At 42.1% G+C, this 23,846-nt stretch overlaps 1 protein-coding gene across 1 annotated transcript in view; it reads left to right on the top strand.

Annotated features, from left to right (window-relative positions):
- The window catches only part of ptgfrnb (prostaglandin F2 receptor inhibitor b), a 115,161-nt gene that overhangs the window by 71,528 nt on the left and 19,787 nt on the right, over nucleotides 1–23,846 (top strand). Inside the window, exon 11 of the mRNA XM_084346674.1 lies at nucleotides 12,876–12,983. Within this exon, the coding sequence (XP_084202800.1) occupies nucleotides 12,876–12,983 (108 nt within the window). The remainder of the gene's footprint in view (nucleotides 1–12,875; nucleotides 12,984–23,846) is intronic.

The following is a 23,846-nucleotide window of genomic DNA, read 5'->3' as shown; positions in this document are numbered from 1 at the left end:
CCGACTACTTCCTGTTTCTAATTGTGTACCATCTTTAACCCTTTGGGTCTCTCTCACTTGTTGTTCTTGAAGCAGTCTTTTCTTCTTTCTATCCTACGTCTGTGTACAAACAGAATAACAGAAGACTAAATATTTTTTAGCTCTGTGGTGAGATTCAACATTAATTTTAAAACCATTATCCAGACATTCAACCACTTTCAAAACAATCAGAACAAATACGAGAATAAGTCTGTGTTTCTTATCTGGAAATCCTATATTAACTGTCTCTCAGTAGAATGTATGTATTAGTTCTGCTCTGTACATTTGTAGAAACAATATACACACATACACTCCACCTACACAGTGACTAATGTTAGTTAATGATAACCAACACCAGTTCTCTAATAATATGTGCACAATAAAGACGCACACACACACACACCTTAAGTCCTTTGACGCCCACCACAGCCACTGGCCTACTTAACTGTCTTTGATCTGACTGGGAAGTGGGAGACAGTGGGACAGTGGGAGGAGGAAGAGGAACAGGAGCATTAGAAAGCATAGGAGGAAGAAGAAGGAGGAAACAGGGAGGAAGACAAAGAAGGAGGTAGTGAGGTGGACGTGGAAAGGAGACGAGGACAAAGGGTGAGGCAGAGGGAGAGAAACAGAAACAAAGTGGGGGACATATAAGAACGGAAAAAGAGGAAGGACACTAAAGGAAGGGAGGAGGAAATGGAAGGATTAATTGATGGATAGATAGAGTAGAGAAAGGGGCAACGGTAGAGGAGTACAGTAAAATGTTATAGCACTTATCAAGATAAAAGTTACAAGGTTCTTCATAATTAAAGCCTTTAACACAAAGTATCAGGGTAGGTGGTAACACACAAGACCATCCAAGAATTAATATAATGATGTCATAGAATTGATGTAAAACACAAGATGAGATCAGAAAAGTGAGAATTAATTAGTATTAAAGTTTTAAATAGTTGTCACTTCAATAAGATGATCAGAGAGTTTTGAATATCAAAGTATTTCAACATTTTAGGGGCAAAGGCAGCAAATATAGTGCACGGAAGAATCATGGTTAAGTGCTGCCATGAAGATTTGTTTTGAAGATGTTAAGAAGCTGTTAAATCGACAGAAACAGACAGATTACCAATAAGTCCATAAAAACACTTTTAACTCAATGTTTTTTAGAGAAAAATAAAACATTTATTTTGTATTATTTTATTTCAGGGGAGGAGCCAAGTGGAATAAGTCGTACAAATGCTCATATGACTGCTCCTGTCTGTCAAGGATTTTCTCAAAAAATGTATGTTAAAACTTCAAAAATTCATAGGACCTGGCCAAATCCTGTAGCTGTACTCCAAATTATTTTTAAGTTACGAATTTTGGAAGTTTGGCCCTCTGAGCTAAATTTCAGCATTTTTATGAGTCTTTGTATGTGTAGTCTAAACCTCAGCAATCTCTGATTTTTTTGATTGAATTGAAAATTGTCCTGAATATCCAAGAGAGCCTAAGGAAACTTGGCAACATGCATTTATATAATCAAATAAAATAAAATCAACTTCATTTATATGGCACTTTTCATACGTTTCAGTAGCACAAAGTGCCTCACAGAGGTTAAAAGCAAAACAAAACAAAACAATACAAAACACCATGAAAACCCCAAACCTCCCACCCCCACAAACATACACACAGATACACATTTACATACACACACACGCACATACATAGATATACGGACAGACATACACACCCACACACACACAAACATACACACACCCACACACATACACTAGCTGTTGCTAAGGAGACATGGCTGGGCACCAAAATCAGAAGTGAGGAAGAAGCTACCTTTGGGGGCCGCGCACACCGAGAGAAGTCATGGTCCATGACTGCAGGGGCGCCACCACAATGACCCCCCCAGCCCAGGCAGACAGGAGGCTCCACACCAAGGTGTAGAGCTCTCTAGCCACCCGGGCCAGGGCCGTCCACAGGACAGCACCCCCATCGGTGGACCAGAGCAACTCCCGGTGTGGTAGGCCCCCAGGAGGAAACACTGGAAAATCGAGGGGCTAAAACAGTAAAATAAGATAAAAGGTATAAAAACTGAGGGAATAAAACAATAGAATGTATAAAATAGACCATAAATAACGACTAAAACATTGAAATAAAACAATAAAATAATAAAACTGGATAAACTAAACTAAAAATTAATATAAAATATAATAATAATAAAATAAATAAATAAATAAATAATAATAATAAAAAATATAAGAACTTAGAGAGAGTTAAATGAGTTCAGTTAAAAGCCTGATTAAAAAGATGGGTCTTGAGCCTCTTTTTAAAAACATCAACAGTCTCTGCGGCCCTAAGGTTCTCCGGGAGGCTGTTCCACAATCGGGGGCCATAATAACTGAATGCCGCCTCCCCGTGTGTTCTAGTTCTAACTTGTGGTATCGTTAAAAGGCCAGCACCGGAGGACCTCAGGGTCCGCGAGGGTTGATAGGGTAAAAGTAATGCAGATAGATAAGAAGGCCCAAGACCGTTAAGACACTTAAAAACTAGTAAAAGAACCTTAAAATCAATCCTGAAGCGCACGGGGAGCCAATGCAGCGATTTTAAAACAAGTGTAATATGCTCCCGCCCTCCGGTCCTCGTCAGCACTCGTGCAGCTGAGTTTTGTAATAATTGTAAGTTATGCATGCTCTTTTTGGGAAGACCAGAGAGCAGGGCATTACAATAATCAAAACGACAAGAGATAAAAGCATGCATCAGCACCTCCGTGCTGGCCTGAGAGAGAAACGGGCGGACTCTGGCTATATTCTTAAGATGGTAAAAACCTATCTTTGTTATATTTTTGATGTGTGGAATAAAAGCAAGCTCAGAGTCAAAAATCACGCCCAGATTTTTTACTGATTTTGAGGGTTTAAAATCCCTTAACTTTGGTAAAAGTTTCTCTCTCTGGCCTTCAGGACCAATGACTAAAACCTCTGTTTTGTCCTGGTTGAGCTGTAGGAAGTTTGCTGCCATCCATGACTTAATGTCTTAAAATACAGTTAAAAAGGGCATCAATTGGCCCTGTGTCATCAGGAGACACGGCGATGTACAGTTGTGTATCATCAGCATAACTATGGAAGCTGATGCCGTGCCTCCTGATGACGTCCCCAAGGGGCAGCATGTAAAGATTAAAAAGAGTTGGACCTAAAATTGACCCTTGGGGAACCCCACACTTTTATCTTATGGGTTCCTGAGGAACATGTATCCATACTTACAAAGAAACTTCGATCAGTGAGGTAGGATGTGAACCAGTTGAAAACAGTACCAGAGAGGCCGACCAGGTTCCTCAGTCTATTTAATAAAATGTGATGGTCTACTGTATCGAAGGCGGTGGTTAGATCCAGTAGTACCAAGACTGTGAGTTTGTTGCTATCTAAATTACACCTGATGTCATTTAAAATCTTTAAAAGTGCTGTCTCTGTACTGTGGTTCATCCTAAAACCAGACTGATGGGTCTCTAAAATGTGTTTTGAGTTTAAAAATTCGTTTACTTGATTAAAAACAAGTTTTTCTAAAATTTTACTTAAAAATGGTAAGTTGGATACAGGCCGGTAGTTATTTAAAACATTGGGGTCTAAATCACTCTTCTTCAGAAGGGGCTTCACCACCACCGTTTTAAAGGAGGTGGGGAAGACACCCGTCTGAAGAGAGCAATTCACCAAATACAGCAGCTGTTCCTCAAAGAATCCATAGAGTGTTTTAAAAAATGGTGTGGGAATGGGATCTAAAAGGCAGGTTGTGGGCTTTACCTGGGAGAAAACTCGACCAAGTGTCCTCGCATCAACCAGGGCAAAACTTTCCAGTGTTTCCTCAGGTAAAAGCAATGATCCAGGTGTTAAAAGCTGTTGGGATAAAAGACTGGTTCTTGAAAACTGCTCATGATGATATTATTTTTTTTAAAAGCGGCTAGAAGAACCACCTACTCAACCTCGATAAGACCAAATCCGACCAGGTGACAGGCATTAAGAAGAACTATAATTACTGTTTAGAAACAGCCAATGTTCTCACTGGTGGTCTTGTTTGCTGATGTAGCTTATATAGTGTCATCGGTATTAAACTGAGACTGTTACTAACCTGTTAGAAACTCCTTGTAGTACATTTAAATCTAGAATATTTAGATTTGCATTAGCTTCAAAACATGTTGAGCTCTGTTGGGAGTGGATACTGGCAAGCTGGCAACTACATGCAATACAAAACTGCTAAATCTGCTCATGGAGCATTTAGACCCTCCCTACACATCAATGTGTTCCACATCTTTTCTAGAAGATGAGCTGCAGCATTTTGAACCATGTGAAGGAGGTTTGTAGGAGGTAGAAAGGCTTTGAGATGAAGAAGGAGAGAAAGAAAGGAGATGGCAAAGGAGAGAGCGATAGACTGAAGATATCTTCTCTCTCTCTCTGGGGAGGACAGGAGCCCGTGAGCATTACTTCCTCTTTCTCTCTCTATCATATGCTGTTTTTTCCTCCCCGTTCTCTCCACCATCTTTTCACTCTCTCACCCCCACTGTCTCCCTCTACCTCTCTCGCCCCTCTCTCCCTCTCTCACAGGGACATCTTCAAAGTGAAGCCCTTTGGCCAATCAGCCAGCTGCGGAGATCTGCACCGCTGCTTTCCTTTTCTTTCTCTGCCTGCCTGTGTGTGTGTAATCTTTCAAGTGTTCAAGCTTGTGTATCCAAGTTGAACATTTTGAGCTGACCCCACACAGAGCTCCCCCCTCACCTCAACACACACACACACACACACACACACACGCACACACACACACACAAACAGACACACTGACTGCTTTCAAGCTTGAAGCTGAGCAGTTTTCAAGAACCCCTTATACTCTCCTTAGGGGACTGAACGTCTGTGCACTGTGTGTGTGTGTGTGTGTGTGTGTGTGTGTGTGTGTGTGTGTGTGTGTGTGTGTGTGTGTGTGTGTGTGTGTGTGTGTGTGTGTGTGTGTGTGTGTGTGTGTGTGTGTGTGTGTGTGTGTGTGTGTTACAAGCACATCCACAATCTGGCAACCCTCCAGTTCCAGCTGTATCTTGAATGTTTCAGACAGGGATCCTCTGTGAGGACGTATATGGAAATGCAAAGTCTCACCAGCACATAAATTGTTAAATAATTCAGTGTAAGTGACTTCTGTAGATGGATGGTAACATAGATATGGAGTGGCCAGAGGAAAAACATGTCATTGTTTTTCATTTTTTGACTGGAGTAAGAACATTTCAAAGATTACCAGTTGAAATGGTCCATTCCTGAGGTGTATTTTACCATTCAGACATTTCCAATATTCCCAAATGTTCAGGGGAAATCTATATTTTTATAACCTGGATCTGATTTTTATACTTCAGGATATCATTCCTCTAACTCTTACCTCTGACTTCACCACTGACATCTCAGCACGCAGTGACTCTACAAAGTTTAAAATCATTTAAGTAGGGTTGCAACAGTATGAGACACCATACAACCTGCTATTACAAATCACTGTTAATATTCATATGATTTTGAAGGTTAAAAAGCTACATAATGTACATAAACAGTACAAACAAGCTAGCAAACTAGCATGTGCGAAGTTATACCAGTGCACCAATAAAGTGCTCCAGTAGTACATCAAACTCCAACAAAAGCTGTCTTCTCTCATTCACAAATGTCCAGTAGATCCAAACATATTTAGCCCAAAACACACCTTTCCCTGTAAAAAGACTCCTCTCATTTCACAGCACACTCCATAATCCCTCTACACCAGAGATCCTGAGATGGCAGCTGTTTGATTTACAGCTCATTTGAGCGAGCAAATAGGAGCTTGTATGCCCGCCCTAGAGCCTGAAATAGCCAATGAGTGATTGTGTAGACAAGTGACACACTCTTCTTTCTCTTCTCTCCTGAACCAGTTAAACACCAGACTCTGGATGATTGATGCATCATGTAGCCAATGCGATTTCAAATCCAGTAATGTATAGTTTATATCAGTTTATAAAGCCCTAAACCTGGAATTTATGCATGTTTATGAAGTTGTGTGTGTTTTTCTCTTTGACTAGGCTGTTTTTCCACCTAAGCACAAACTTAGTGTAAAGAAAGAAAGAAAGAAAGAAAGAATTACAATGAGTATTTCTCTCTGTTACATGGCATTTTTTTTACCAAGCACCTGAATCTTTCCTCAGAAAAACATGTTAAATGTTCATTAGGGCCCGAGCAGGGAACCTGCGAGGACCCTATTGTAATTGTATTGTTTCTTATTATTTTAGTTATTTTTATTTTTCCCAAATGATCGCATTTTTCACTGCCTGAACATACCCCAAAACTCACCAAACTTGGAATATAGATCAGACCTGGTGAAAAATTTTATAATCTGTTGTCGTTGTGAATTTTCACCAGTAGGTGGCGCTGTAATTAAGGAAAGTGCGTTTTGCCTAATAACTCACACATACTTTGTCGCACATTCAAAAACCTTATATCCACGCCTTCAGTGAATCCTCCTGAATCTCTGGGTATAGGCCACGCCCATATCCGCCTACCGTTTTTTTTCGCTAGCTCGCAAAATGTCGCAAACCTACTTTTTCGAACTCCTCCCAGGCAATTTCACCAATTTGCACAAAACTTTGCACACAGCATCTGTGGACCCTCCTGACAAAAAGTTATTAAAAGAATTTTGATATACCAAAAAATACTCAAGTTATTAAATTACAAATTCCTGCAGATTTCGCTCAAAACAGGAACTTTTGCATATCTCCACATTGGTGTGTCCAAATGACTTCAAACTCAGGATAGTACTTCCCCATGAGCCCCTAAGGCTCTGTGCAAAATTTTGGCTGATGACCACTAGGTGGCGCTCTTTAAATTGAAGTAATTTATATCTCCACATCCGTTTGTCGGATTGACATGAAACTTAGTACACTCATTGCCAGTGCCCTCCTGAGGACAGCTCATGAAGGACTTACCGATCCGACACTAGGTGGCGCTCTGGTGGCAGTTTCATTTTATATTTGGCACTGTGCCCACACCATAACACTTATGGATATGAAACTCATTGGGGTGGTATAGACTGGCCCCTGTAACTCACACACAAAAAATGACCAGCAGGTGGCGCTGTTATCAAGAGAAAAGCGTTTTCGGTGAATAACTCCCACATAATATGTCGCACAGTTTAAAGCCTTATATCTTCGTGTTCCCTGAATCCAGATGAATTGATTGATGTAGGCCACGCCCACTTTCGAGGTACATTTCCATTTGCACATTCCCGAATGTCTCAAACCTACTTTTTCGAACTCCTCCCAGGCAATTTCACCGATGTGCACCAAATTTTGCACACACCATCTGTGGATGCTGACCACAAAAAGTTATTAAAAGAATTTTGATAGTCCAATAAACACCCAAAATATAGAATTACAATTTCCTGCACATTGTGGTCAAACAGTCAATCTTGCGTATATTGACGAAATACAGTCCGATTAACACAAGACTTTAACTTATTGTGTTCCATGGCCAACTGACGGTTTGTGCTAAATTTGGTGCAAATCGGCCAATAGATGGCGCTTTTATTGCTAAATGATGAAAGAACAGCTTGACTGCCTTCACTTTTCATTCCTCAACGGAAGTTGTTGCATGAAGAAGCCCCGACAGCTGCATGCCCCGACAGCAGCATGCCTCGACAGCAGCATGCCCCGACAGGAGCATACCCTGCGAGGGCCCGATCATCACTGCTTGCAGTTTTAATTTTCATTGATATTGTTATCTAATTTGAACTTGGAAAATGTTAAACTATATGACGTGGACCCATTGTGTTTTTGCAGCTAATAGGGGCAGTGACAGGTCATCTGGATTTGGATTTAAAAAATAAACTACTATATATATTCAAACTACTATAGATTAATGCCAGAAGCACTTACAGAGCTTCTTACTGCTTGGGGGAAAAACATCAGCTTTTTCTTTCACATTCACCTTTCAAAAGAACCCAAAACATACAGTATATGCCTGTACTCAGAATGGTTCAACAGCTTTGAATTTACTTTGGGCAAGACTGGGATAGAAGATAATTTTATGTTGCTTTCCAGGAATGAGAACAGGTCATATGAAGTTGAAGATGGTGTTACGAACGGCAGAGAGAAAATGGAAAAAATCACATCATCCAGATGACCTTGCACACTACCTCCACCTCCTGTCTGACTTCTCATCAACTGTTTCAGCAGCCAAATCTGCCTTCTATCTGTCAAAGATCAACTCTTCTGCCTCCAACCCCAGGAAACTATTCTCCATATTCTCTTCTCTCCTCACCCCTCCTACCGCTCTCCCTCCATCCTCCCTCACTGCTAATGACTTTGCAACTTACTTTACGAAGAAAGTAAGAGACATCAGCTCTTCATTTACTCCGATGCCCTACCAGAAAGCACCTCCCCCAACCCTCACCTATGACGGCCTTACTTGCCTTTCCTCACCACCGTGATCAACTCCTCCCTCACTTCAGGCCGTACTCCAGCTCCTTTCAAGACAGCTACAGTAAAGCCACTCCTAAAGAAACTCACCCTAGACTCAGCTGACATTCAAAACTACAGACCTGTATCTCTTCTTTCGTTCCTCTCTAAAACCCTGGAACGTGCTGTCTTCAACCAACTGTCTGCTTACCTTTTGCAAAACAACCTCCTTGACCCTAATCAGTCAGGCTTCAGGACTGCTCACTCCACTGAGACGGCCCTCCTCACAGTGACTGAGTCGCTCCGGGCCGCCAGAGCCTCATCCCACTCTTCAGTCCTCATCCTCCTCGACTTATCCTCTGCGTTTGACACAGTCAACCACCAATTCCTCCTCTCCACTCTGGCCAAACTTGGCACAACTGGCTCTGCTTTAACCTGGTTCACATCATACCTCACAGAACACAGCATCCAGGTCATGTGGAATGGCTCCTTGTCCAAACCCTGCTCCCTGGAAACTGGTGTCCCTCAAGGTTCAGTACTCGGACTGCTTCTGTTCTCACTATACACTAGATCACTAGGCCCTGCAATCACAGCACATGAATTCTCTTATCACTGTTATGCTGACGACACCTAGCTGTTCCTCTCCTTTCCCCCATCCTCCAACACCAATGTTGCCACACGCATCTCGGAATGTCTGGACCCGGAAGTGTAGGAAAGGGGACGACATGTTCACAGCAGTCTCATGACAGAGAGCTCAGAAAACACTTCTAGTAATACAATATATACATAATATAGATAGAAATTATACAGTAGCCATGATTCCCAACGTGAACATGTCTTATGTAGAGAACATTTTGGGACTGGGCTCTCTCAAGTGTTGCTTGAATGCTCCTGTTAGATTCAGCAGAGGGCTGGTTTGCTCACTTACAATTCACCAGCGCCAACACCCAGGGACCATGTCTTATCCACAGAGTGTATGTGTTATACAGTGATTAGTCTGCATGACAGCATGAGTAATACAGCATTGTTAGGGAAATGTTATCAAAGACAATCACACTGAAAACCATGACAGCTTTCTTCTTTCTTTCTGTAGCTGCTCTCATCAACTTGTTCACACTCGAACATTAATTAATTTGTACATAAGAGTTAATGACTGCTTAATAAACAAACATTCAGCCAGCACTTATTTCCTAACAGAGCAGTGAACAAAGAACACTAGTGTCTTGGTCTAAGATTAGCGGTTGGTTCATCTGCCCATTAGTCTGTCTGCCAAGCCATCTGTCCCTAATGAGTCCAGAGGAAAATATTAAAGTCTGCAGTGGTATTTAGTGGGTGACCCCACATAACCTATCCTCCGCTGACACATCTGAGTCAAAGTTCCTCTTTGTCAAAGATTTGGTCACCTGTGTGACTTTAGTTTCTAGGAGGACCATCAGTCCAAAATTTTGACAAGAAATATCAAAATACAATGCACAGAATAGGTCTTTTTCATTGAGGAAGTCACATAACAGTCAGAAAGCAACCTGGCATTGACTGTCACACTGTCATGGCTTACTAGTACTGTATTAATGTTATTAGTAATTCAGGTGCTTTTCAATCATGACAGGTCAAAATGCACCTTGCAAGGCAGGTTTGTGACATCTTTGGATCATTTGATCTTGCATATCCATCTTACTAGGCTTCAAGCTATGTACATGTGGACAAACACACAGAGTTAGAACTAATCAGCATCCTTTTAGAAATTACTGGCGGGTAAAGAATGCAGCTAAGGGTGTGGTGCAAGTGTGATAATCAGTGAGAAAGGTGACAATAATGGCAGCTTGTCCAGAGGTGAGTGTAGCTGCTACAGCATCAGTTCTATCAGAACTGGATAGTTTATTTAATTGAAGGAAGAGCAAAGAATGACAGTGAAGGCTTTTCTCCATGAAAACTTGTTTTTACTCTTGTTTGATTTACCATCTGGCTCTGCTGGTGGTATTGCTCTCCAACTGTTGATCTAAGTTAGTCGTGATATATGGTGATGGACAGATTTATCGTCCATTCACCGGCCAAGTATTTTTTGAAAGTGTGTGCTCTTTTCCAAACTGTTTCTTGCTCCAACTTCCCAGATTTGTGTCAAGAGCGACCTTGCACATCAGGTTTAGTTAAAAATTCGGCCATGAAAAGACCTGTTACAACTTTACACAACAGATATGTCATTACCCAGGCAGATCAACTCCTCTGCCTCCAACCCCAGGAAACTATTCTCCATATTCTCTTCCCTCCTCACCCCTCCTTAAGAAACCCACCCTAGACTCAGCTGACATCCAAAACTACAGACCTGTATCTCTTCTTTCATTCCTTTCTAAAACCCTGGAACGTGCCGTCTACAACCAACTGTCCTCCTATCTTTCACAAAATGACCTCCTTGACCCAAATCAGTCAGGCTTCAGGACTGCTCACTCCACTGAGACGGCCCTCCTCACAGTGACTGGGTCCCTCCGTGCCGCCAGAGCCTCATCCCACTCGTGAGTCCTCATTCTCCTGGACTTATCCTCTACATTTGACACAGTTCACCACCAAATCGTCCTCTCCACTTTGGCCAAACTTGGCATCGCTGACTCTGCTCTAACCTGGTTCACATCATACCTGACAAATCGCACCTTTCAGTTCACGTGGAATGGCTCCTTGTCCAAACCCTGCTCTCTGGAAACTGGTGTCCCTCAAGGCTCAGTACTAGGACCTCTTCTGTTCTCACTATACACTAGATCACTAGGTTCTGCAATCACATCACATGGATTCTCTTACCACTGTTATGCTGACGACACCCAATTGTTCCTCTCCTTTCCCCCCATCCTCCAATATCCATGTTGCCACGCGCATCTCGGAATGTCTGGCAGACATCTCCACTTGGACAACTGTGCATCATCTCAAGCTCAACCTTAGTAAAACTGAACTCCTCTTCATCCTAGGAAAAGACTGCCCTCAGATGGACCTGTTAGTCACTGTCGAGGTCGTCACGGTATTGCCTTCATTGACTGCGAGGAACCTGGGCATAATCCTCGAGGACAGACTATCCTGCACCCCTAACATCACCGCGGTGGCCAATCCTGCAGATTCGCCCTCTACAACATCCGCAGGATCTGGTCTTTCCTCACAAAGGACGCAACGCAACTCCTGCTCCAAACGCTGGTCATCTACCACCTGGACTACTGCAACTTGCTCTTGGCTGGACTCCCAGCCTCTGCGACTAAACCGTTGCAACGTATCCACAACACTGCAGCGTGCCTCGTTTTCAATCTACCCAAATTCTCCCATGTGACCCCCCTCCTCCATGACCTCCACTGGCCTCCTGTTGTGGCCCGCATCCGATTCAAGACCATGGTGCTGGCCTTCATGGCCGTCAACAGAACTGCACCCATCTACCTCCAAACACTGGTCAGACCACACGCCCCCGCGGGAGCACTTCGCTCTACTACATCAGCTGGCCGGCTGTTACCACCATCGCTAAGAGCAAACAAAGGCCGCTCAGCAAAGCTGCGACTCTTCTCTGGTCTGGCACCCCAGTGGTGGAACAAACTCCCAACCAATGTCAGGACAGCAGAGTCACTCGCCATCTTCCGCAAAAGACTCAAGACTATATAAGAATCCACAACAAATCAAAGAACAAATATGAGACCAGGACCTGATCAAAAACCCAAAGTTATATTTTTGCTAATAAGTAACCCTAACCCCAATGATTGGCTGCACTGTTTGTACCTGCACCAAACATTAACGGGGTCTATTCTGGACTGAGAGCCATCCTCCATCCAAATCTGTTCAGTAGTTTTTGTGTAATTCTGCTGACAAACCAAGACACAGACAAATGGACACAAACAGAACCTACTTGGCGGAGTAATAACCAGAACATAAACTGACCTGAACCCAAACTCATACTTTTACTTAGTGCTCCAAACATTTTTCTACGTTGCGGATATATATGGAAATCTGCTTCTAAATCTTCTATATGACATCATGAAATGGGGCAGGATCAGGATTGCATTAGCGATAATTTTTTCAACTTTACTCTCACCCCCAGAATTGTTACTGGCATTTTTATCTGCATTACTGAGTACATTTATGCTAGTTACTCTGATATCTATTTGTGTGGATTTCTTTTCATCTCTACCACAGCTGTTTCCTCCTCGTGGATTGCAGCATATCAGAGAGATTGCAGACTGTGACTTTAAAGCAGTGTTTACTATCTGAAAGCTGAACTGAACACAATTTTCTCCCACTAAGCTCACATTTACTGCCGGTCCTCGGGGACATGCATGCAGAATTATAGTATAGTTAGGTTTAAAAACAGTCAGTGTTGAGATGAGTCCTTTTGATCTCAGCTGAGTTACTCTGATGTTTGCTGCCTGTGTCAAATGTTTTTTGAATAAGGCTTATTGGAGCTGATGTGTTGGTATTGCAGGCCCGTCCTTCTCCATCGCCATCCAATCAGACGACAGCAGTGTTTATCCATGGGAAACGGCAAAGATGGAGTGTTCCCTCAGCGTCCTTGGATCTTCACCAAAGACTGGTACAACCCAATGTGCACTAACACACACACAAACGAGCGCACACACAGGTAGACCACACATACTTGTAGATGTTTTCTCACATACACTCATAAATCACTACCAGTTACTGTTTCTGTTTTTCTCTTGAGTTGGCTGATTGTCTTTTTGCTGTTCTTTACACACTTGCAAAGTAACAGTTGTAACACACACACACACACACACACACACGGACATTCTTCTGCTGTGTTCTTCACCTGCCAACCTGTCAACAGTACTGCTAATTAGAATGATTGGACTCCTTCATTTCAAATGGTTTTATACATGAAATAGACTCTGTCTCGCTCTTATTGGGACATGTACACACACACAAACAGACACACAAAGCCCTTGAAATGCTTTCACTTTCTTTTGTGGGTGGATGTTTGCAGCTTAAAATCGTGGTTACCTGTCATACTGTAGATTAACTATCACCTTTCACATCTGAAATGAGCTTATTTTCATCAGATCACACTGCAGCTTTCAGCGTCTGTCAGCTCATTATTTTGGTTATACCACCAGCTGTTTTAGTTCAGTCTCACCGCTCTGATCAGTGTTGATTCTAGACGCTGCAGCTGCAGTTTTCAGCTCTGATAAATTCACAATACACTACCTGCCCATCACCACCAGAAGAAGTTAGCATCTAGCTGGTGAACACAGTGGAGCATTTAGCAGCTAAAGAGCCAGATATTGTTTGTCAATCTGTAAAATCAGTAACTAAATCTGTCAGATAAATGTAGTGAAGTACAGTGCCCTTTGAAATGTAATGAAGTAAAAGGAGAGATACTATAAAATGGAAATATTCAAATACAAATCATCAAAACTGCACAGTGCAGAGAATGTATTTGGTTACATTCCCCATAGAATTGAGATGTTGGATGCTGTTAAAAGGAGTTATGTGCAATGCGTTATTCCCCACCTCACTCCATTTATCTAATTCTCCTTCTGTTCCGCCCCCTCATTTCCTCTCCTCCCTCACTCTAAACATCCATCCATCTTCTGTCCTCCCTCCTCTTCCTCATCACTCCATACTCTTTAACTTAAGCATATCACATGATGTCATACATCGCTCACCACCTCCCTCTGTCCATCTGTCACCGTCTCTCTTTGCCTCTCCCTTTCAATACATCTAACGTGGTTTCTATATTATATTCTCATAGTGTGCTGACAAAACACATCACACACCTCCTCACTCTGTGTGTGTGTGTGTGTCTGGCTGTCTGTCTGTCTGTGTTTGGTTGTTTAGAAAATACTCTTGCAAACACAGGCAGAGCCGAAAAGCATTTCCTGGAGTGTTGGGACATGTGTTTCTATGCACCAGTGTCCTCAAAGGAATGTATGTTTGTATGTGTCCATGTAATGTTCACCCATATAGAAACACAAATCTTCCCTCTCAGTGGTGGAGCCCTGCAGAGATTGGTGGACTGGTGGTTGTGGAGCATGCTCTCTCAGACAGCTGCTCCCCCCTCAGTATCACAGCTGACAGGGAGGTTATGCATGGATGTGTTCGCAATGGGAGGGAAGGGGTGTTGTAGTATACATGATTGTATTGTGTTATTATTGTTGTTGGCAGACATGTAGCAGTGAACAGTGTTTTAGAAGTTAGTTTCATTGTCATTCCAACTAATGACGGGCAGCCGTGGTGCATAAAAATGACTAATAAAGCAAATCTGACGCCTGGAAATGAGTCATTTTTTGGGTGAGACCATTCTGACCTTTGATAAATTAAAATGAAATCAGGTCATGAATAAGTCAACCATTAGTGATAATTAAACTAAATGAAGATAAAACAGTAAACCATCAATGATCAAGAATCAGTGTTTTTGAGAAACCGTTTATTAAAACTGTAACCTAAATCTCTTCTCCACACAATGCGGTCTGGTCAATTTTTAGAATGTACACAATTCATCATGTGTGTTATTGTTAATGTTAATTATAAATAAAGTCTTAAGGGGCTTGAGGTGAGCAAAACGCAGGAATGTGTTTAAAGAAAACAGTGTCCTGGTTACTCTGTATCTCATCTCATTGTGAACAGTTTTCATTGGGACTACCTTTTGTTGGCGAAGTCTATACAAAGTGTCCCCAGTGAGCTCTGCTGAATATCCGCAGTAATAGGGACACTGTGTTCTGAAAGACATTTTCCTTTTTTCAGCTGTAACGTTTGAGAGACGGATATCTAAAAAACTCTGCATAAAATGAAACTTCAAGGCCTGAAACTGCCAGAGGTGAAGATTTTTAATTGTGCTTTTGTGTTCCCCTTTAAACATATTTCAGGATGTGGTTCCTATATCTTCTCTTCTTCATTAGGCTGTTTCCTGTGCAGTCACTGTGACTCATGTCTCATGTCATACCTCAGGGCGTGTGTGTGATGTGTGTGTCTCCTGTGGTCAGCTCTCAAAGTAAACTGTTACTAAGTGGCTGTCCAGTTACATGTCCTGTCCAATCACTTCTCACTTCTTGAGCGAAGAGATACTCTTCACATACTTTATATGCCAGTGTAGGTCATTTAATCAGAAGATCTGTTACACTTAACACCTGATACACTTTCTGGGGTGGGGGGGGGGGGGGGGGGAGTAAACTACATTGTGTGTGTTCATGGTAACAGTGTGGCTCAACAATGGAGCTCTGTGGTTTTGATCTTTGACTATTGACACTAAATACTATACTAACAACACATACTATTGTCTCTATATAGAGACTGCTGATGCTCGTCATATTTCCATAGAGTTGTACCTTTTTGGTAACAAAACTTTTTGCGGTACCAACTGAATTATTAGGCCCTTTAGTGACCTTCGCTGGTTCAGTATCTCAGACTGGCTCTGTACTGTGACTGGAGGCAGCGAAAGTAACTGACGGAGTCACCAGTGTGAATGGCACATGGGTAAAACGTTAGGTAATGGACCAGTTAGCAAACTGGTATCGAGTGCCTTGTATCAATAAAGGTGTGGTGTTTCTGTTGGCTCAGCCTGGACGACAGCCAAACCTTCACTTCCTCAGGTGTTCTTACTAATCTGTACACACACACGCGCACACACACATACAGTAAAAACACATTTGTGTTGGGTGTGACAGCATATAACGCCATAAAGCAGCGCCTTTGTTTCTGCATGTACTGGTGTTCAGAGTGCAGACCAATTGAGTAATCTTAGCAGTGCCATACACACTGTTCAAACATGTATCTGTGTGCGTGTGTGTGTGTGTGTGTGTGTGTGTGTGTGTGTGACACATTCCTTATAAATGGCTGAAATGTCTCTCCTGTTGCAGCTTGTTTTTATGACAGGCATGGTGAAACATGTTGAAAATATCCCTCATTATTCCTCCTGCTTAGTCACTTAATGTTCACTGTGGTGCAGATTGAGCCTTTTATCAGTGAAGCTATAAACTACTAACAGCGCAACTGTGAGTGTCAGGGGTGTGACCTTACATGACCTGCTGTGGTTGTTGGGCGATTGGGTTAGTCTGTCTGACGCTTAGGTCTAGAAAAAGAAATAAATGTCAACTTTAAAACGAGAAATATCTAAATCCAGTTAGGGCTTGTTCCCTATTAGAACCAATCCCAATGTGAGTTTCAGAGTGTATACATTATATTCATCACATTATTCATCTGAAATTTATTGATCCTTTCATATTTCATTAATAGAAAGACTTCCACTAATGTTAGCATGATGACATTAGCATTTCGCTCTAAGCGCCAGTGTTTGTAAGAGCAGACTCTTGTCTTGTTAAGGCTCTCAGAAGTAAGCTTTAGTAAATCATCGGTAAATTGTTTGTTCCTTTCAGCAGGTGCATATTGTAACGGTCAGCTTCGAGAAACTTCTTCAAGTATTTTGACTTTTAAACTTGTTTATATTTACTCTGCACTAAGCAGTTTCACACACCGACACCCAGACAGCAGATGGTGGTTAATTGTTTCTCAGAAATCCTGCTCAAGTGTGAGCTTCAGAGAGGTTCAGACATGATGATGCTTTCAGTTTACTTTTAAACTTTAACTTTTCACTTCCAGTCTGGAGATTTCCCACAGTGACAAGATTGATGCCAGAACTGAATGTGGACAAATATGTAAAAATCTGAAGAGTTTATGTTCTCTTCTTCCCCAGTTTGTGACCACTGGAATCTTAGTTATTTTACACAAGTACCATCCTCTGTCCTGAACAGTAACTGGATCATTATTGTAGCTCAGTAATCATTCATCAAGTCCCCATTTTGTGAATCATTACATGTGAAGACTTGGTTTAAGTTTAGGGTAAGGTGAGGTTGAGGGAAATGGTGGTTATGGACGGGGTAGGTGTCCAGGAAATGATTTTACATCTAATGTCCCAAAAAGTGATGAAAACACAACGTGTGTGTGTGTGTGTGTGTGTGTGTGTGTGTGTGTGGCTTTGTTTTTCTATTTTTGTGGGTCCCCAAAACAGGAAGCCCACTCACAGCGTGGGGTCCAGCAGGTTGTGGGGATCAAAATGAATTTAATCTAATGAATGTAAGTCATTGCCCACCATCAGTGTGCTGCTGCATGTGGACACACATCATTCATTATCACTGGAATGACTGGCATGTTATTGCAGTCATCGCTGTGTGTGTTAGTGAGACGCTGCTGACTTGAAGTCAGTGGTAGTGATTACAGATATTTTCTCTCCTTTTTGAAGCACGACCACTGAAACTGTCACAGTTTGTGTCTTCTACATATATCACTGTTTTTCTGCTCTGAAATTCTTTTTTTAAAATAACAGCATACCACTCTGCTTTGTACTTCACTGGTACATATGCACACGCACACACACTTCATGTAGCCTCCAATGATGGCATCAGTCACACAGGAATGAGAATAATTAGGCTAATGTCACATTTGTGACCCTAACCCGTGCTCAATGGAGTTTAAGTCTGGAGATTGACTTGGCCAGTCTAAACCTTCCACTTCTTTCCCCTGATGAACTCGTTGTCTTGCTGCATGATGAAGGATCTCCCTATCAGTCTGGTTCCATCTCTTTAAATTGGCAAACAAAATGTTGCTGTAGACTTTTTAGACTACTGAGTTTATTTTGCTGCTGCCATCATCAATGAAGATCAATGAGCCCGTCCCAGAAGAAGCCATGCAGCCCAAGCCATGATATTACCTCCACCTTGTCTCACAGATGAGCTTGTGTGTTTGGGATCACGAGCAGATCTTTCTTTCTCCACACATTAGCCTTTCCATCACTTTGATAAAGGTTAATCCTTGTCTCATCAGTCCATAAAACTTTGTCCCAGAACTTTTGAGCCTTGTTTCTGTACTTTTTGGCAAATCCAATCTGGCCTTCCTATTCTTGTTGCTGATGAGTGGTTTGTATCTTTTAGTGTAGCCTCTGTACTTTTGTTCCTGAAGTCTTCAGTGACTGCGTCATTTACATTTAGAGCATTTAGTAGACACTTTTGTCCAAAGCAACTTACAGTAATTCATACATATTTTCATACACTGATGGCGGTGGCTGCCATGCAAGGTGCCGACCAGCACATCAGGAGTGGTTTGGGGTTCAGTATCTTGCCCAAGGACACTTCAACATGCAGACCAGGGGAATCAAACCAGCGACCTTCCGATAACAAGACGCTGGCTCTACCCCTGAGCCACGGCCGTCCTCTCACAATGTTTCTGTCATCAACTGCTTCTGTTTTCCTTCATCTGCCAGTTCGACGTCTGTTGCTGAGTACACCAGTGGTTTCTTTCTTCTTCAGGACATTCTAAATGGTTGTACTGGCTATGGCCAATGTTTGTGCAATACCTCTGATTGATTTTCCATCTTCTCTCAGCTTCAAAATTGCTTGCTTTTCTCCCATAGACAGCTCTCTGGTCTTCATGTTGGTTACACCTTTTTAAATATAAATGCAGTCTACAAAGGCAAAACCCAAAGCTGAAACTGAGAGTAGACATTTAGCCCTATTTATTGTTTGAATAATCAATGTAATAGGACACACCTGGGCAGCAAAAAACACCTGTCAGTCACATGTTCCAATAATTTTGCTCACTTGGGTTGGTGCTCTTCTAAGTTTTGTAACAGATCTAGATGTAAATACCTGGAAATGAATGCTGACATACTGATCTCTTGTCTCATATTCATCTTTTGGTGTCAAACCCAAATGTTTTCAGTGTACAGCAAAAATAAAGGAATTGGCCTCGCTGTTCCAATCGTTTTGGAGGGGACTGTATAGCTGAGATATAGAGTAAGATATATGTGCTAAAAACACAAAAAACAAGGATTTTGACCTGCCCCCAAGTGACATGATTAGAACACAACATTGAATTCTGACATTTTCAGAGAGACTGTTCAGTTTTCTCTGCATCGTGGTATCTCAGGATCCTTGCTGTTTTTCAGACACACACACAGGAACAGGTGATTCACACCTGAAAACCTAAATTATATTTTAAAAACACAATACCAGTATTTTAAAATAACTCCTTCCTCCTTCTCTCCTCTTTTGGCTCCTATACTCCTCACTTCCTCCTCAGTCTCTTCTCCCTCCCTCCCTCCCTCCACTCCACTCTCACCAAATTACCCAGCTGTCTTTGCAGGGCCGACAGGCAGCCGTTAATTAGCCAATCTCACGCTCCGTTAGCCGGCCGGGGAGACAGAACGAGGTAGGGAAAGAATAGATGGCGAGATGGAGAGAGAGGGAGAGAAGGTGGGAGTGAATGGGGGAAAGTGGAGGGAGCGAAACAGATTGTTAAAGTGAGCAAGAGTGGAAGAGAGTGAATAGAAGAGGCAGTAAATGGAGGAAGAGTGGCTCGAGAACAGCATGCAAAGTTTCCTAACGAGAGAGAGAAAGGAGAGGAAGGCAGGGAATTCTACCAAAGAGGCAAGAGAGAGAATGGGAAGAGTTGTTGAACAGAGAGGAGAGGGAGGGATGAAGAGGACAGAAGTGGTGAAGGGATGAGAGCGGGTGACTGGAACACCAAATGCTTTCCATTAACTGTATCTGGTCAGTCAGTAACAACTGCAGATTATAAAACACTACAGTAAGTTGAGCTCAATCATTTCAAGTTTTGTTCCAAATCATTGGTTTAAACCAGGGCCCTGGTTTGTCCTTTGCTCTGCTTCTGGCAGTCTACAGTGGTTTTGGCCAGTCTGTCTGTCCAGCAATAAAGAGGTTGATCCATTCGGGCAAAGAGGTCGCTCCTCTCCTGATGAATCAGCGGGAGCTCAGGTTTCTGATGTAGGCCCGTCTGTGCATAGGCAGATTTCCTAAGAAACTATTCTAACATTTTAGGCTGAAACAAAATGCAGTGCACCATGAATGTCCAGCTATCAGCCACTTTCTTAGAAGCAGTAATAAGCAAATTAGCAAGCACTCTCTCCATGCTGCTCCCAAACTGTTCACAAATCAGCCATCTGGGCAGTGCTACAGGTGCCTCAGAGCCCACACATCTCTGCTCCAAAACAGGCTCAACAACTCAGCTACCCACCAAACACTGTGGAGACTTTGTATGTATACTATCTTTTAATAATCCACCATTTTCTTTAATAATGCACTTCAGTTTATGTGCTTTTTCTTATGATGCCATTCTTTTAAGTTTTGTTTTTTCTTCTCTGTTTTAGTGAGATGCATTATTTTGGAGTGACAGGATAATATTTCATAATGACAGTTATTTGACATTTTAATTACCTAATTGGAGCTTATCCATTTCCGCTTTTGGCTGAATCGAACCGTGCCACACTGATTTCCCCGTTCCTGATCAATAAATATTTTAGGTCTGTGTGATGGGAGGTTGCCACCTCTACTAACAAATTTACTAAGGAAAACTCAGGCAGTGTATAAATATGCGGTTGCTTGGTTCACCTGACACCTTTTATACTTTTTTTTTTTTTTTTTAAATAACCGTAAAACCCAGGAAATATGGAACAGTTGAATTGGAGCTCATACCTTTTTGAACATGTGGCATTTTCCTGCTGTGTATCACAACAATTTGAGGAAAAAAATGTAGTTCTATATGATCATCTGTCTTCCATTTTTCCCAAGTTTTGTAGGTCCAATTGACGACAAGATTAAGTTGAGACCTAATAGAGGATGTTACTGATTCCTGTTGTCATTTCATCTCTGGTAAAAGGCATTGTGTACTGATGTTTGCACAGAACACAATACAGACACTCTCTGTATTTCTAACTGTTCCAGTTGGAGCCACCAGTGTCCATAATTCATAAAGCAGCTGTAATAAAGCTAATGGTTGACTGACCGTGTTATGCAGATTTGGCCTCTATGTCAAGAACCCAAAAGCCCATATTGGTGAAAACTTCCTGTTATCTTTCATGCTATTTGGACAGTGAAAGATTAATGATTCAGTTTCATTCTCACACTAAGCTGAATGCTCATTGCAAGAAAGTGATAAAAAATTATCAAATCTAATTAATTTTTCAGTTATGGGGGATTAAACCCACAGCTCGTTCTTTACTGGTTCACCCCATTTTGATTTCAAACTGTAGTAAGACATGAGAAAAGATTCAGATCAGAAGAACAGTTTCATGCAAATTATTCAGTAGTCATTTATTCATTTGTTGTCAAGAAATCCTTTAGTTTTCAGTGGCCTCGAGATGACTGCAAAAACTTCTTTTCAGGTGTTCAGCAGAAGTGAAAGAAGAGTCTTGACTCAAAGCATCAAACGTGGTCTCACTCTGGATATTTATACTGAAGTAAAAAACTACCGTAAAGCAAATGTAGCTGAGAGGAGAGGAGAGCACAAATTGAAAATGTTGAGCAGATAGTGGTGAACAGCAGAGCAGTGCCATCATTTTCACTCCATTAGTTCTTCCAGTTAAACAGGAAAGGCAGCCGAGATGCAGCTTCAAAGGAAGCCTTGGAAATGGCAGATTTCAGTGTGATCAGAGCAGGACGACAGCAGTTTTCATCAGAAGTTTTCAGCGTGCAGCGATAAAGCATCTTGGCTGCACTGAGGGGGGACATGGACCAGGAGGAACCCCAGAGTGTCACAAGTCACAAGGACTGGCTTTGACTAATGTTGGTGTCAAAGTGTTGTGAATTCAGAGACCTTTGTTTTGAAATCACAGGTTTGTTTCCACTTCTTAGTTACGGTGATTATGATGTTGAAATCACTGACAATGTGATTTGTAATATAACTGCTATAAGCTTCACGAGGCACAATAACTCTTTATTCTCCACCACTGTGATATCAGTAAAGACTCATTTCAGTAATTAGCCTGGTCGGAAATCAGCCTCGCTAAGTGTTTAGCTAAATGCTCTCAATACCCTGTATTACTGTGAACACATAGCTTCTAGTGTTATGTAGCTAAAGTGGTTACTGCAGTTGTTGATGTTTAATATTCACACAGCCACACAGAGTATTTAAGGACTGTAACATGAGATTTGCATACTCTAAGTTAATGTATGACATGTATGCATTTCTTTTTTTGTTCTTTATTTCATGCTTTATGCTCGAAGCTTGTAGTACTTACACTATTTCCATTCAGACTGTTAGTTTTTACACTCTGCTATAGATAACTGCTGCTGTTTGCCTAATGAAGAATACTGGCCTGCATCAGGTTATTGGTCATGTATTCAGAAGGCATCTGCGAGTAAAACATGGCAAATATCAAATAACATTTGCATTAATTTACTGGAGCTCTTATTAAGCATGCAGCAAGTAACGAGGGAAACTTTGCTTCCCAGCGGCTTTGTTTCTGTGAGGCTAAATAGTGTTTTTATAGTGTTTAGTATTCCACTCTACCAGAGCTGTCCTGCTTTATGGAGCAGAGAACACACACACAGTTTCATTAGAAGCACTGGTGGTAATTGTCATTCGTGTGTGTGTGTGTGTGTGTGTGTGTGTGTGTGTGTGTGTGTGTGTGTGTGTGTGTGTCTGTGTGTGTGTGTGTGTGTGTGTGTGTGTGTGTGTGTGTGTGTGTGTGTGGCAGTTTTACGCCTTGGACACTCCTCAAGGGATTAATCCAGAGAAATCCAATCAGACTGTCTTCATTTCCACAGACAGCCATTTTAGTTTTATTAGCTCAGACAGCCAGATATTCTATTAGAGATGCACTGTAGTTCCTCTTCTGCCATCCAATCACAAGACACCCCCACCCCCAGCCCTCCTTCCTACTGAAGCTGCTTCACCACCTAACACAGTGTTATTAGAGATGGAGCTCACATATTTGTAAAGTTTTGACAGATCATGTTGCGAAACTAAGTCATCAGCTAGTCTGTCAGCTGCTGACTGCTCACATCACTGACATACAATTTCATTAGTGTCATTTAACACCAAATTGTTACTGAACATATCAGACTGGTGAAATTCTATTGCCTTTTATTATTGTCAAGCCAGTATTGCGGATTCCAATTGTTGGTTGGTTGGTTGGTTGGTTGGACGGTGGGATGGTTGATTGGACAATTGGTTGGTTGGTTGGACGGGGGATGTTTGGTTGGTTGGTTGGTTGGTTGGACGGTCAGATGGTTGGTTGGTTGGACGGTGGGATGGTTGATTGGACAGATGGTTGGATGGTCAGATGGTTGATTGGATGGTTGGTTGGTTGGTTGGTTGGTTGGTCGGTTGATTGGACGGTGGGATGGTTGATTGGACGATTGGTTGGTTGGACGGTTGGTTGGTTGGTTGGTTGGTTGGTTGGACGGTGGGATGGTTGATTGGATGATTGGTTGGTTGGTTGGTTGGTTGGTTGGTTGGTTGGACGGTCAGATGGTTGATTGGACGGTTGGTTGGTTGGTTGGTTGGTTGGTTGTTTTGACGGTCAGATGGTTGATTGGACGGTTGGTTGGACGGTCAGATGGTTGATTGGACGGTTGGTTGGTTGGTTGGTTGGTTGGTTGGTTGTTTTGACGGTCAGATGGTTGATTGGACGGTTGGTTGGACGGTC

The sequence above is a fragment of the Pagrus pagrus genome, assembly GCF_965226575.1.
Source record: "Pagrus pagrus genome assembly, chromosome: 24".
Lineage (NCBI taxonomy): Eukaryota > Metazoa > Chordata > Actinopteri > Spariformes > Sparidae > Pagrus > Pagrus pagrus.
This window is presented reverse-complemented; position numbering and strand designations above follow the sequence as displayed.